The 13,699-nt window shown below is 37.6% G+C and overlaps 1 protein-coding gene across 1 annotated transcript; it reads left to right on the forward strand.

The window, feature by feature from the left end:
- Window positions 1-12,371: 12,371 nt before the first annotated feature.
- Window positions 12,372-13,316, forward strand: LOC131515528 (olfactory receptor 2W1-like). The gene has a single exon (XM_058736233.1). The coding sequence runs from the start codon at window positions 12,372-12,374 to the stop codon at window positions 13,314-13,316; it is 945 nt and encodes a 314-aa protein (XP_058592216.1).
- Window positions 13,317-13,699: the final 383 nt, after the last annotated feature.

Below are 13,699 nucleotides of genomic sequence, written 5' to 3' on the forward strand. Positions count from 1 at the left end.
AGAAAGAAAGAAAGAAAGAAAGAAAGAAAGAAAGAAAGAAAGAAAGAAAGGGCAGCTTTAGGGGAGAGCGGTGAAAAGTGCTATTTTAGAAAAGGTGGTCCAGGAGGGTTCTCTGAGCAGAGACCTGAATAAAGCAAGAGGGTCAGTCTCAAGACACTTATGAGGAAGAGTATGCCCAGGAAGTTGCAAGGGATACATTTGATGTGTTTGGTAAACAGCAAGAAAGGCCTTGCAGCTGAGTCCTAAGTGGCCCTCCAGCAGCAGCAGCAGCAACAGCAGCAGCAGCAGCAGCAGCAGCAGCAGCAGCAGCAGGAAAAGCACTAACCATGAGAAGCTTGTATTTCATAACATTTTTAGTCTAAAAGGAATTATTCAGAATTAGGAGATTCTATAAGACAACTTGCCTGGCCTATTTTTTTTTTCTAATGTTAGTCAACATACAGTTCAATATTAGCGTCAGGAGTAGAATTCAGTGATTCATCACTTACATACAATATCCAGTGTTCATGCCAAGTGGCCTCCTTAATGCCCAACACCCACCTAGCCCATTTCTGACCCACATCCCTCCATCAACCTTCAGTTTGTTCTCTATCATTAAGAGTCTTCTGTGGTTTGTTTTTCTCACTCCTCTTCCCCCGCCATTCCCTTATGTTCACCAGTTTTGTTTCTTAAATAACACATATAAACAAAAATCATACAGTATTTGTCTTTCTATGACTTATTTCACCAAGTATAATACATCCTAGCTCCATCCACATTGTTGAAAATGAAAACTATTTCATTCTGTTTGAACGTTGAGTAATATTCCATTATATATATCTATATTGTCATATTTTCTTTATTCATCAGTCAATAGACATTTGGGCTCTTTCCATAATCTGGCTATTTCAGATAATGCTGCTATAAATATCGGGATGCAATTCAAATCAGCATTTTCATAAACTTTGGGGAAGTACCTAACAGTGCAATTACTGAATGGTAGGGTTTTTCTGTTTTTCGTTTTCTGACAAACCTCCATACAGTTTTCTAGAGTCACTGAACCACTTTTCCTTTCCACCAGCAGTTTAAGACGGTTCCCCTTTCTCTGCATCCTTGCCAACATCTGTTGTTTTCTGAGTTGTTAATTTTAGTCATTCTGATAGGTGTCTGACAAGTGATGAGGTACTACTATGGTTTTGATTTGCATTTTCCTAATGATGAGTGATGTTAAGATCCTTTCATGTGTCTCTTGGCTATCTGGATGTCTTCCTTGGAAAAAAGTCTATTCTTGTCTTCTGCCCATTTTTAACTGGATTTTTTGTTTTCTTAGTGTTGAGTGTTATATGTTGTTTATATTTTTGGATACTATCCCTTTATCAGATATGTCATTTGCAAATATCTTCTCCTATTCTATAGGCTGCCTTTTAGTTTTGTTGGTCGTTTCCTTTTCTGTGTGGAAGCTATTTATCTTGGTAAAGTCCCAACAGTTCATGTTTCCTTTTGTTTCCCATGCCTCACAAGAATTTTCTAGTAAGACCTTGCTATGGCCAATGTCAAAGAGGTTACTGTCTTAGTTGTCCTCTAGGATTTTGATGGTTTCCTCTCTCACACTTAGGTCTTTCATCCATTTTGAATTCACTTTTGTGTATGGTGTAAGAAAGTGGTCCAGGTTCATTCTTTTGCATGTCGGTCTCCAGTTTTCCCAACACCATTTGTTGAAGAGACTGTCTTTTTTCCACTGGATATTCTTTCCTGCTTTGTTGAAGATTAGTTGACCATATGGTTATGGGTCCATTTCTGGTTCTCTATTCTGTTCCATTGATCTAAGTGTCTGTTTTTGTGCCACTGCCATACTATCTTAATGATTACGGTTTTGTAACACAACCGAAAGTCTAGAATTGTAATGCCTCCAGCTTTGCTTTGCTTCTCTAGATTGCTTTGGCTATTTGGGGTCTTTTGTGGTTCCATACAAATTTTAGGATTGTTGCTACTAGCTCTGCAAAAACTGTCCGTTGTATTTTCATACGGTTTAGTTGCCTTAGTATGGACATTTTAACAATATTTTCCTTTCCAATCCATGAGCATGGAATGTTTTTCCATTTCTCCACGTCATCTTCCATTTCTTTCATGAGTATTCTATAGTTTTCAGAGTACATACATTTTCCCTCTTTGGTTAGGTTTATTTCTAGGTTTCTTATGGTTTTTGGTGCAATGGTAAATGAGCTGGATTCCTTGATTTCTTTTCTGCAGCTTCATTATTCGCGTATAGAGATGCAGAATTTTTCTGTTCACTGGTTTTGTATCTTGTGACTTCACTGAATTTGTTTATCAGTCTAGTAACTTTTTGGTGGAGCCTTTCAGGTTCCCTACATGGAGAACCATGTCATCCTAGAATAATGAAAGCTTGACTTCTTCCTTGCTGATTTGGGTGCGCTTTTTGTTTTTTTCGTGTTGTCTGATTGCAGAGGTTAGGATTTCTAGTACTATGTTAAATAACACTGGTGAGAGTGGACATCCCTTCTTGTTCCTGAATGTAGAGGTACAGCTCTCAATTTTTCTCCCTTGAGGATTACCTTATCTTTGAGTATTTTGTATATGGCTTTTATGATTTGGAGGTATGTTCCTTCTATCCCTACTTTATTGAGTGTTTTTATGATGAATGGATGTTGTACTTTGTCGTTTTTTTTTCTGCATCTATTGACAGAATCCTATGGCTCTTATCCTTTCTTTTATTGATGTGGTGTATCACATTGATTGATTTGCCAATATTGAACAACTCTGCAGCAGAGGAATAACTCCCACTTGATCATGGTGAATAGTTCTTTTAGTGTACTGTTGGATTCAATTTGCTAGTATTTTCTTGATAATTTTTGCATTCATGTTCATGCAGGATACTGGCCTGTTCTTCCCTTTTAGTGGGGTCTTTGCCTGGTTTAGGAATCAGGGTAATGCTTACCTAATAGATGCATTTGGAAGTTTTCCTTCCATTTCTATTTTTTTGGAATAGTTTCAGAAGAATGGCTATTAACACCTCTTTAAATGTTCGGTGAACTCTCCAATGAAGCCCTCTGGACTTCAGACTTGGACTTTTTTTTTTTTCTGGGAGGTTTCATATTCCTTGTTCACTTTCCTTGCTGGTTATCAGTCTTTTCAGCCTTTCTATTTCTTCCTTTTTCAGCTTTGGTAATTTATATGTTTCTAGAATTTTATTCATTTCTCCCAGATTTCCCAGTTTGTTGACATATAAATTTTCATAACATTCTCTTATATTGTTTGTATTTCTGTGGTGTTGGTTGTTATTTCTCCTCCCTCATATGTGATTTTATTTATGTGGGCCTTTCTCTTTTCTTCTTGATACATCTGGTGCGGAGTTTCTCAATTTTATTAATTTTTTCAAAGCGCCAGCTCCTGGTTGCATTTACCTGCACTACTGTTTCTTTGGTTTCCATATCATTTATTTCCGCTCTAAACTTTATTATTTTCTTCCTTTGGCTGGCTTTGGGCTTCATTTGTTGTCTTTCTCTATTTCCTTTTGGTGTAAGGCCAGGCTGTTTATTTGAGGTTGCTGCTCAATATTGAGGTATTGTTGCAGAAAAAGACTCGCTGAGCACTACAGGAGAATTCTAGGCCCAGAAACATACTAGCTCCCTCACATGCACACACACATATGAAGGATTTTAATAATAAAGAGATATGATGGCATCGCTGGGAAAAGAAAAATATTTATATAAATTAAACTGGAATTTGATTATTCATATGGAAAACCAAATTTGGCCCCCTATGCTCTGCTATACACATATATTAATTCCACGTGTGTTTAAGGTATGACTTTAAAATGATTATATATATATATATATATATATATGTAAATATCATTCTGACTCTGGAATAAAGGAGAAGGATTACTAAAGATTAATTAAAATATTCTTCCATGATTAAATTTAGAAATTCTGACCAGCAAGAGACATGTCTTTTAAAGTAAAATGCCAAGGGAGCACCTGGCTGACTAAGTTGGTTAAGCATCCAACTTTGGCTCAAGTCATGATCTCACAGTTTGTGCGCTCGAGCCCTACATCAGGCTCTATGTTGACCACTTAGAGCCTGGAACCTGCTTCAGATTCTGTGTCTCCCTCTCTCTCTGCCCCTCCCCTGCTCACATTCTGTCTCTCTGTCCTTCAAAAATAAATACATATTTTAAAAATTAAAGTTTAATGTCAAGGAAAAACTAAGAAAAAATATTGCCAGGCATACAACCAACAGATAGTTCAAATAAATCATAAAAATCTCTAAAAATTAATAAGTAGAAAAGAGAAGCAAGGCCAAAGAACAGTTGTCAGAACCTACAAATGGGTTTTCAAAGAAGGCCAATGTTACATAGCAGTAAGTATATGAAGATAAGTCAACTTCATTAGTTTTTAGGTAAATGGAAATCAAGGCTACAGCTAGATAGCACTTATAATCTTTCAGTTGGCAATAATTTAAAAGTCCACAGGACAAGGCATGGAGAAAATGTAGATCAATGGAATAATTTATACAAAACTAGGGTAGGAGAAATTGATAAAACCATTTTAGGGGGAAATATCTTATAAAGTTTGCTTATTTCATAACCAGCAATTCTTATCCTAGGCATACACTCAAAAGACCTTCTTGCATACACTATCCCAAGAGACATGAACAAAATTGTTCATCTTAACTAATGTCTTTCATACGAGTCCAAAAGTATAATCAGCCAAAATGGCCATCAGTGAGTGATGAGACAAAATAATTATAATATGTTCACACAATGGATTATTATACAGTAGTGTAAGTAAATGAACCACAGCTACCCAAAAATATTGGATAATCTCAGTGACAAAAAGGTGAAAAAAGGAAAATGCCAAAAGAACATATAAGATATGATACCATTTTCAAATGAATTAAGCTTTAAAATACATGCTATTTAGGCATCAACATATGTGTGTGTGTGTCAATATAAAAACTGCATTCTAATGCAAGTGTGTAATGAACACAAAATTCAGGATCATGGTTTACCAAGGGTCAGGTAGGAATAAGAATTGTAAAAGGGGAGAAGTAGCTATAAATTTAAGATCCCAGTTCTTGAATTGAGTGGTAGGCCAACATATGTTCATGGTATTATTTTTAATTGATTGAAAAAGGAACAATGATGATATGGCTCACTTACCACAGAATTAAGATGATTCTGTAATTTTTTTTGGCGTATATTATCTTCTGGCATATACAACAACTAGATAATGCCTACATTTCTTCAACTTGACACAAAAAAAGTTCAATTAAATGTACTAATTTTTGTAGACAGTTTACATTATATTTGAAATCTTCAATAGTAAATATAATACACAAATAAATCCATCTCTGAAATTAATTTCCATGGAAGAAATTTAAAAAGAAAAAGACAAGATGAAACCCGGTATCTTAAGGGAACCTTTCCTAAAATAGTTGTTTGGAGAAGCGTCTGACCATAGTCTAAGATTTGTTAATCACCTCTGTGGGGCACCAGTCCCCAAGGTCTACACCACATGCACCGACTAGCCTTCATTTCTACATAAACACTTCTTGGAGCACAAGTATACCAGAGAAGGGCTCTCCTTTCATGGGCAGACATCAGCCTACAAATGTTTCTAATGGGAGTGCTCACTAAAAGACTACAAATATCCCATAAAAAACACATTTACGAAACAAAATTTGTCAACTTTGCCACAAATTATGATTCTAGTTTTTCTACAACATCCACATTAAATAGAGACTTCACTGAATCTTAGCTCAGCCGTTGCATTTAAATGCAAATGTGATTGTGGAGTTAGTATAATAAAGTGGTGGCTCATCAGTATTTCATGGACTCAGTAACTTGCCAAACAAGAATTCTTCTGACTACCTGTGTAATAATGGCAACATGGATATCTTTGGGCTACATAAGAACATGAGAGCTGTGAATTCTTCAATCCTGAAATGTAAATATGTTCTAATTTTCTTCCTAGTTTTCTTTCCACATCATTGTTACATTCAAATTATGTTTAAATATGTGTGCTCTATTTGTCTTAAATTTCACTGAACAAACAAAAATGTAAGCTCATGCTATACCATTACAAACTAAAGTCCACACCATGAAAAATTAAAAGCTGTTTCAGTGAAAACATAGCATTCCTCCTTTTTAACATCGTTTCTTCTGCTTGCGTTCATAGTCTTAAACATTGACTTTTAAATTAAAATTACAATGACATCTAAAAGTTGAGACCCATGGTTTAAAACAATATGGAAAATGTTTGCAAGCATAAGATGAAAGTCCTATTTTGGATTCACAGTATTAAATTACATAAGGTGTAACACTGGCTGGACACTTCCAATTAGTATACCTGGGGCCTTATGTTCCTCAAAGCTTAAACTGGGTCAGTAATGTTTTTCACCTGCTAAACCTACTTAACATATATTTTAGAAACTGCGTGTGTGTCATGAATGCTCCTTCCTTTCTTCAATGATTTAGCACATCTGCAGTACTATGTTCACTTCTCAACTAACTAATCCAAGGTATTTTATAATCCATGGTGAGTCCAATGGATAGCCACCAGAAAAGCATGGTAATTAAATTTCTTACAGTGTGAGCAATGGCTGACAAGCATCTACACTTAATCTGGGAACATAAATCTAAGAGTATATTTGATAACAGGATCTAATATTAAAGAAAACTCAAAAGATATATGAAAATATTTAAAGAGGCAAAATAAAAAATATTGTCTAGGGATACACAAGTGGGTAATCACACTACTAAAATACAAGGAGGTTATTACTATAAACATGAGGATAGTGGGTACTTTAGGGGACAAGGAAGGGTAATGATTGGGATGAGACACAAAGAGAAGTTCCTGGGGTGCTTGCCAAGGTTCTATTTTTTGAACTGAATGTTAGTTATCAGAATATTCACCTGATTCAGTGAGCTTTTTGCTTCTATGTTTTATTTCATAATAAAACTGTCTTTTTTAATGAAGCCATATTGAATTAACTTATTCCATGTTATTTCCAGAATAAAGAAAAACAGGCAGTGCCTGAGAGTTAAAGAGGCATCTCTGAACTCAACATAAGGAGTAAGTATGAATCCCTCTTTAAAAGATATTTAGGAGCCTATAAATGCTGGTGACTATGTGGAGAAACAGAAATCCTCTTGCACTGTTGGTAAGAATGCAAACCAGTGGGGCCGCTCTGGAAAACATTGTGGAGGTTCCTCAAAAAATTAAAAACAAATCTACCCTATGACCCAGCAATAGCACGGCTAGGAATTTACCCAAGGGATACAGGAGTGCTGGTGCCTAGGGGCACGTGTACCCCGATGTTTATAGCAGCACTTTCAACAATATCCAAATTATAGAAAAAGCCTAAATGTCCATCAACTGATGAATGGATAAAGAAGATGTGGTTTATATATACAATGGAATACTACGTGGCAATGAGAAAGAATGAAATATGGCCATTTGCAGCAACGTGGATGCAACTGGAAGGTATTATGCTAACTGAAATAAGTCCATCTGAGAAAGACAGATACCATATATTTTTACTCTTATGTGGATCCTGAGAAACTTAACAGAAGACCATGGGGGAGGGAAGAGGGAGGAAAGTTACAGAGAGAGAGAGGAAAGCAACCTATTAGAGACTCTTAAATACAGAGAACAAATTGAGGGTTGATGGGGGGTAGGGGAGAGGGGAAAGTGGGTGATGGGCATTGAGGAGGACACCTGTTGGGATGAGCACTGAGTGTTGTATGGAAAACAATTTGACAATAAATTATATTAAAAAAAAATAAAAGACAGAAAGCTATGAAAACAGGAGTTGTGTGAATATTCTGTGGAAGGCCTGCTTCGTAGGACAGAAGGCTGGATTGTGGCTTCTGACTCTATGCCAACTCTAAATTTCTATGGCTTTCTCATTCCCAACACTATCCCAACTCGACATGGTCAAGAAAAGCTGACTACATTTTGTAATCAAGGCATGGGGAGCTTAAGTCCTCTGTCTTTTCCTGCCTCTGAGTTGGTCAGTTCACTATGTACATTGTGTTTGTGGGCACTTTTGTGTACATGAGTGTCTGTGCATTTGAAAAGTTATCCACACATAAAATTTTAACCATTCCGGTTTAGTTTTAGACCATCATGGTAATATTACCAGTGGGAAAAATAAAGAGAGTAAGGAAAAAATAAAATAATAATAATTTGTGGGTAGGTGAATACAATGTTTAACGTTTTAGAATTAAATATGAACCAAGCATAGTTCTAGTGTTTTCACAAATACTAACCCTCACAGCCTCCCTGTGAGGAACATTATTAGCTTTACAGAATGTACAGAGAACATGATGTACAAACAGGTTATATAACTGCCCAAGGAGACTTTACTTCCCACTACTTAGCTAGGATTTCACACCAAGCTCTGAGTCCAGAATCCATGCACTTAAACACTAACTCAACTTAACTGACATCCTATCAGATAAAGACTTCACAATCGTTAATTAAATGAAATTTCCATTTTTATATTGAGAAAAGCTGTATCCCTGTATCATACTACTTGGTAATCACAGTTCCTTCTTCATGTTTATAACATTTTCAAGTTCTAACTAAAATGCTTGTAACAATGATACACTGTAGGGAATTTTCCTTATTTTACTATAACTGCAACAAAGAAATTTAGTATTCCTTGGCTCCAAACACACTATGAATATAAAGTACTCTAGCCAAAGCTCATGTTCTAACACTATATGCATAAAAAATTTATAAGCCAAAAAATAAAACTAAAAAAAATATACTAAGTTAATTCACTCATTAATTACTCCATCTATTTAATGATATGATAATGTATTCAGAAATAGTGAAATTTGTGTATTCTTTATCCTTTTTCTGTATTCTTTCAGAATTGAAGTCAGATTTTACCTACAGATTTCTGAAGCAAACAGAGAATTGATCCATATGATTGGTAAATTCCAAGGGAAAAACAACTCACTGATTGTTTAATGAACTGATTTTTGTTCAAGTTACCTATCTTGCTAATCCTGCTGAATGGCCTGATGAGTAGGAGCTAACACAGGTTTTTGACGTGTGTAAGTGATAACCAATCCTTCTGGAATAGGTTCCTTTTAATTCTGCAAAAAATTATAAGGCTATTTAACTGGTGTAATAGCAGTCATGAAAGGTATTCAAAGAAACGAATGGCCTCTGTACATGTAAATAATGGTTAATAAGAAAGACAATTTTTTCCCAGCACCAAAAAAGAGCAGTATAGTGAGGAACACCAAAATTGATTCAGAAATATCAGTGTCTGCAGGGTTGAATAGGAGTGAAAATATGAGGAGAGGTTGGTGGTGATGCTGGTGGTGATGATAATAGCTGGAATGCAGACATTTGGACATGAATGTGGAAAGTGATTTTCCTACCAAATGGTGCAGCTTATCCCAAAATAGTAGGTTATTTACCTTTTTACCTTAAACTCCACTCCTTTGATAAGGGAAAACTTGTCATGTCAAGTGATCTAATGTCATAATTTGAAGAAGGAACAGCTCTAAATATATCCTACTCCTAACTTATGTCATTAACTTTATGGATTTATTGCTTACCCAAAATACAGAGAACCATAAGTGTTGTAGTATATTAAGCCTTTTCAATTGTTTACAATTTAGTGTGATTGCAATTATCATATTATTTTTATTTTTTTCTTTTAATATGAAATTTATTTTCAAATTGGTTTCCATACAACACCCAGTGCTCATCCAAACAGGGGCCTTCTTCGATGCTCATCACCCACTTTCCCCTCTCTCCCACCCCCCAAAGACCATCAGCTTATTATCAGTTTGTAAGAGTCTCTTATGCTTTGGCTCTCTCCCTCTCTAATTTTTTTTCCTTCCCCTCCCCCATGGTCTTTTGTTAAGTTTCTCAGGATCCACATAAGAATGAAAACATATGGTATCTGTCTTCTTCTGTATGACTTATTTCACTTAGCATAACAATCTCCAGTTCCATCCATGTTGCTACAAAAGGCCATATTTCATTCTTTCATTGCCAAGTAGTATTCCATTGTGTATATAAACCACAATTTCTTTATTCATTCATCAGTTGATGGACATTTAGACCCTTTCCATAATTTGGCAATTGTTGAAAGTACTGCTATAAACATTGGGGTACAAGTGCCCCTATGCATCAGCACTCTTGTATCCCTTGCTAGATACAGATCCCACTGTATCTAGCAGTGCTATTGCTGGGTCATAGGATACATCTATTTTTAATTTTTTGAGGAACCTCCACAATGTTTTCCAGAGTGGCTGCACCAGTTTGCACTCCCACCAACAGTGCAAGATGGTTCCCATTTCTCCACATCCTCACCAGTATCTATAGTCTCCTGATTTGTTCATTTTAGCCACTCCGACTGGCGTGAGGTGGTATCTCAGTGTGGTTTTGATTTGTATTTCCCTGATGAAGAGTATCTTTTCATGTGCCTGTTGGCCATCCGGATGTCTTCTTTAGAGAAGTGTCTACTCATGTTTTCTGCACATTTCTTCACTTGATTATTTGTTTTTTGGGTGTGGAATTTGGTGAGTTCTTTCTAGATTTTGAATACTAGCTCTTTGTCTGATATGCCATTTGCAAATATCTTTTCCCATTCCGTCAGTTGCCTTTAGTTTTGTTGATTGTTTCCTTTGTAGTGCAGAAGCTTTTTATCTTCGTGAGTCCCAATAGTTCATCTTTGCTTGTAATTCCTTTCCCTTTGGAGATGTGTCAAGTAAGAATTGCTGCAGCTAAGGTCAGAGAGGTTTTTCCTGCATTCTTCCCTACTCCTTTTGGATATTTTTTGATGGTTTCCTGTCTCACATTCAGGTCCCTCATCCATTTTGGGTTTATTTTTGTCAATGGTGTAAGAAAGTGGTCTAGTTTCATTCTTCTGCATGTTGCTGTCAAGTTCTTCCAGCACCATTTGTTAAAGAGACTGTCTTTTTTCCATTGGCCAGAGATTAGTTGGCTGTACTTCTGTGGGACTAATTCTGGAGTCTCTATTGTATTCCATTGGTCTATGTGTCTGTTTTTGTGCCAATACCATGCTGTCTTGATGATTACAGATTTGTAGTAGAGACTAAATTCTGGGATTGTGATGCCTCCCGCCTTGGTCTTCTTCTTCAATATTACTTTGGCTATTCGGGGTCTTTTGTGGTTCCATACAAATTTTAGGATAGCTTGTTCTAACTTCGAGAATGCTGGTGCAATTTTGTTTGCGATTGCATTGAATGTGTAGATTGCTTTGGGTAGTATTGACATTTTAACAATATTTATTCTCCCAATCATGAGCACAGAATGTTTTTCCATTCCACCATTGGGGCTACAGTGAGACTGGTGTGTATTTTATCTTCCCCTCTCCCAGGGACAGGACTCACTGTGGAGTGGTGTGGCCCCTGTCTGGGCTATTTGCACACTGCCAGGCTTGTGGTGCTGCTTTGATGGGATCTGGCCAAGGGTGTATTAGCTGGGGTGGATCAGCAGGTTGCACAGGGGCAGGAGGGGTAGGCTTAGCTCACTTTGCTGTTGATGGTCCCCTGTGGGAGTGGCCCTGCAGCACCAGGAGGGAGGCAAGACTTTCAAAGAGATGGATCCACAGAAGCCCAGCATTAGACATTTGCACAGTGCAAGCAAGTTCGGTGGCAGGAAATGGTTCCCTTTGGAATTTCACCTGGGGCATGGGAGAGGGAAATGGCACCTGCCAGGGCCTTTGTTCCCCTGCTGAGCTGCATTCTGTCTTCCAGGGCTCAACAACTGTCTCTCCTGGCATCCTCTCACCCTCCCTGCTCCCCAAGAGCAGAGCTGTTGACTTTTAACATTCCAGATGTTAAGTCCTGCTGGCTGTAAGGACTCACGCAGTCCAGCCCCTCCTCTTTTCAAGCCAGACTTCAGCGGCTCTGCCTTGCTGGGAGGGCTGCCCCTACACACCCCAGCTCCCTCCTGCCAGTCCGTGTATCACGCACCACCTCTCCTCCCTTCCTACCCTCTTCCATGGGCCTCTTGTCTATGCTTGGCTCTAGAGAGTCCATTCTTCTAGTATTCTGGTGGTTTTCTGGGTTATTTAGGCAGATGTAGGTGGAATCTAAGTGACCAGCCAGACAAGGTGAGACCAGCATCCTACTATGCCGCCATGTTCTGGAGAGCCTCTAGCATATTATTTTTAGAATCACTCTGGTTATGAATAAACACAGGGAAGCTATGGTCACTGAATACAGTGTTAAAAGAAATATTCCAAAAGGAGAGAGCACACAAACAAGTGAATGTGGGATACTCATGCAGACTTTAGACATTTTATTTCTACCTAAAGTGATGCTATTTTTTGTTACCAGGGTATTGACCTCTAGACCTTCATGAGGAGTCATGGACACAAATAATGAAAGTTCCACTACAGACTTCATCCTGCTGGGGTTTTCTGATCTGCCCCAATTAGAACACATAATCTCTGGGGTTGTCTTCGTCTTCTATATTATGACTCTAGTAGGAAACACAGCCATCATCCTTGTATCTAACCTAGACAGCCAGCTCCATACTCCCATGTATTTCTTCCTATCCAATTTGTCTTTTCTGGATCTCTGTTATGCAACTAGCATTATCCCACAGATGCTGGTAAATCTATGGGGTCCAACAAAGTCTATTACCTATGGAGGATGTGTGCTCCAATTCTTCTTTGCCCTTGACTTGGGAGCCACAGAATGTCTTCTCTTGGCTGTGATGGCCTATGATCGCTATGCTGCTGTCTGTCAACCTCTTCACTACACAGTAATAATGCACCCTCAGCTTTGCCAGAAGATGGTGCTTACTGCCTGGTTAGGTGGTCTTGGCAGTGCCTTAACTGTTTGTTCCTTGACTTTGAAGTTGCCAAGATGTGGGCACCGGGAGGTGGATAATTTTTTCTGTGAGATGCCAGCCTTGCTCAAGATGGCTTGTGTCTACTCAAAAGTAATTGAGATTGTTGTCTTTGCTCTTGGAGTGATATTTCTTCTAGCACCTCTATCAATAATTTTCATCTCATATGCAATTATCACTCAAGCTGTCATGAGGATAAAGTCAACAGCAAGGTGGCATAAGGTCCTTAATACATGCGGTTCCCACCTCACAGTAGTAACTCTGTTTTATGGAACAATCATTTATATGTACATGAAGCCACAGAATAGCACATCTGAAGATGAAGGGAAGTTCCTTACACTATTTTACACAATCGTCACACCCACCCTTAACCCTCTGATCTACACTTTAAGAAACAAAGATGTGAAGAGTGCAGTAAAGAGAATACTGTGTGAACGAAAATGTTCAGCAAAGTCATGAGTTAGATGGAACAGAAGTAAGGAAATAACACTGACCTTTACCAACAGAAGATGAGTCAATTCATTTCTGTAAGGAACACTTACTGGGTGTCTACCTTGTACCAAGAATTGTACCAAGTTCCGATTTGTAAATAAGTAGGAAGTACACCAAAATTATAGGAGATAGAGATACAGATACATAAAGGAACTTCAATTCATACACTTAAAATGCTTCAAGACTAATCTGGGACTACAGATAAGTAAACATATAATGATTAAATGTGCTTAAGTACAGTAATAGAGATATGTACTAAGTACTAAGAATATATTTCACCTAGAATATTTTTATGTAGGATTACACTGGACACTGATTTTTTCTTCCCAGACACCCCCGTACATCCACTT

Source organism: Neofelis nebulosa, chromosome 6 (assembly GCF_028018385.1).
Source record: "Neofelis nebulosa isolate mNeoNeb1 chromosome 6, mNeoNeb1.pri, whole genome shotgun sequence".
Taxonomy (NCBI): domain Eukaryota; kingdom Metazoa; phylum Chordata; class Mammalia; order Carnivora; family Felidae; genus Neofelis; species Neofelis nebulosa.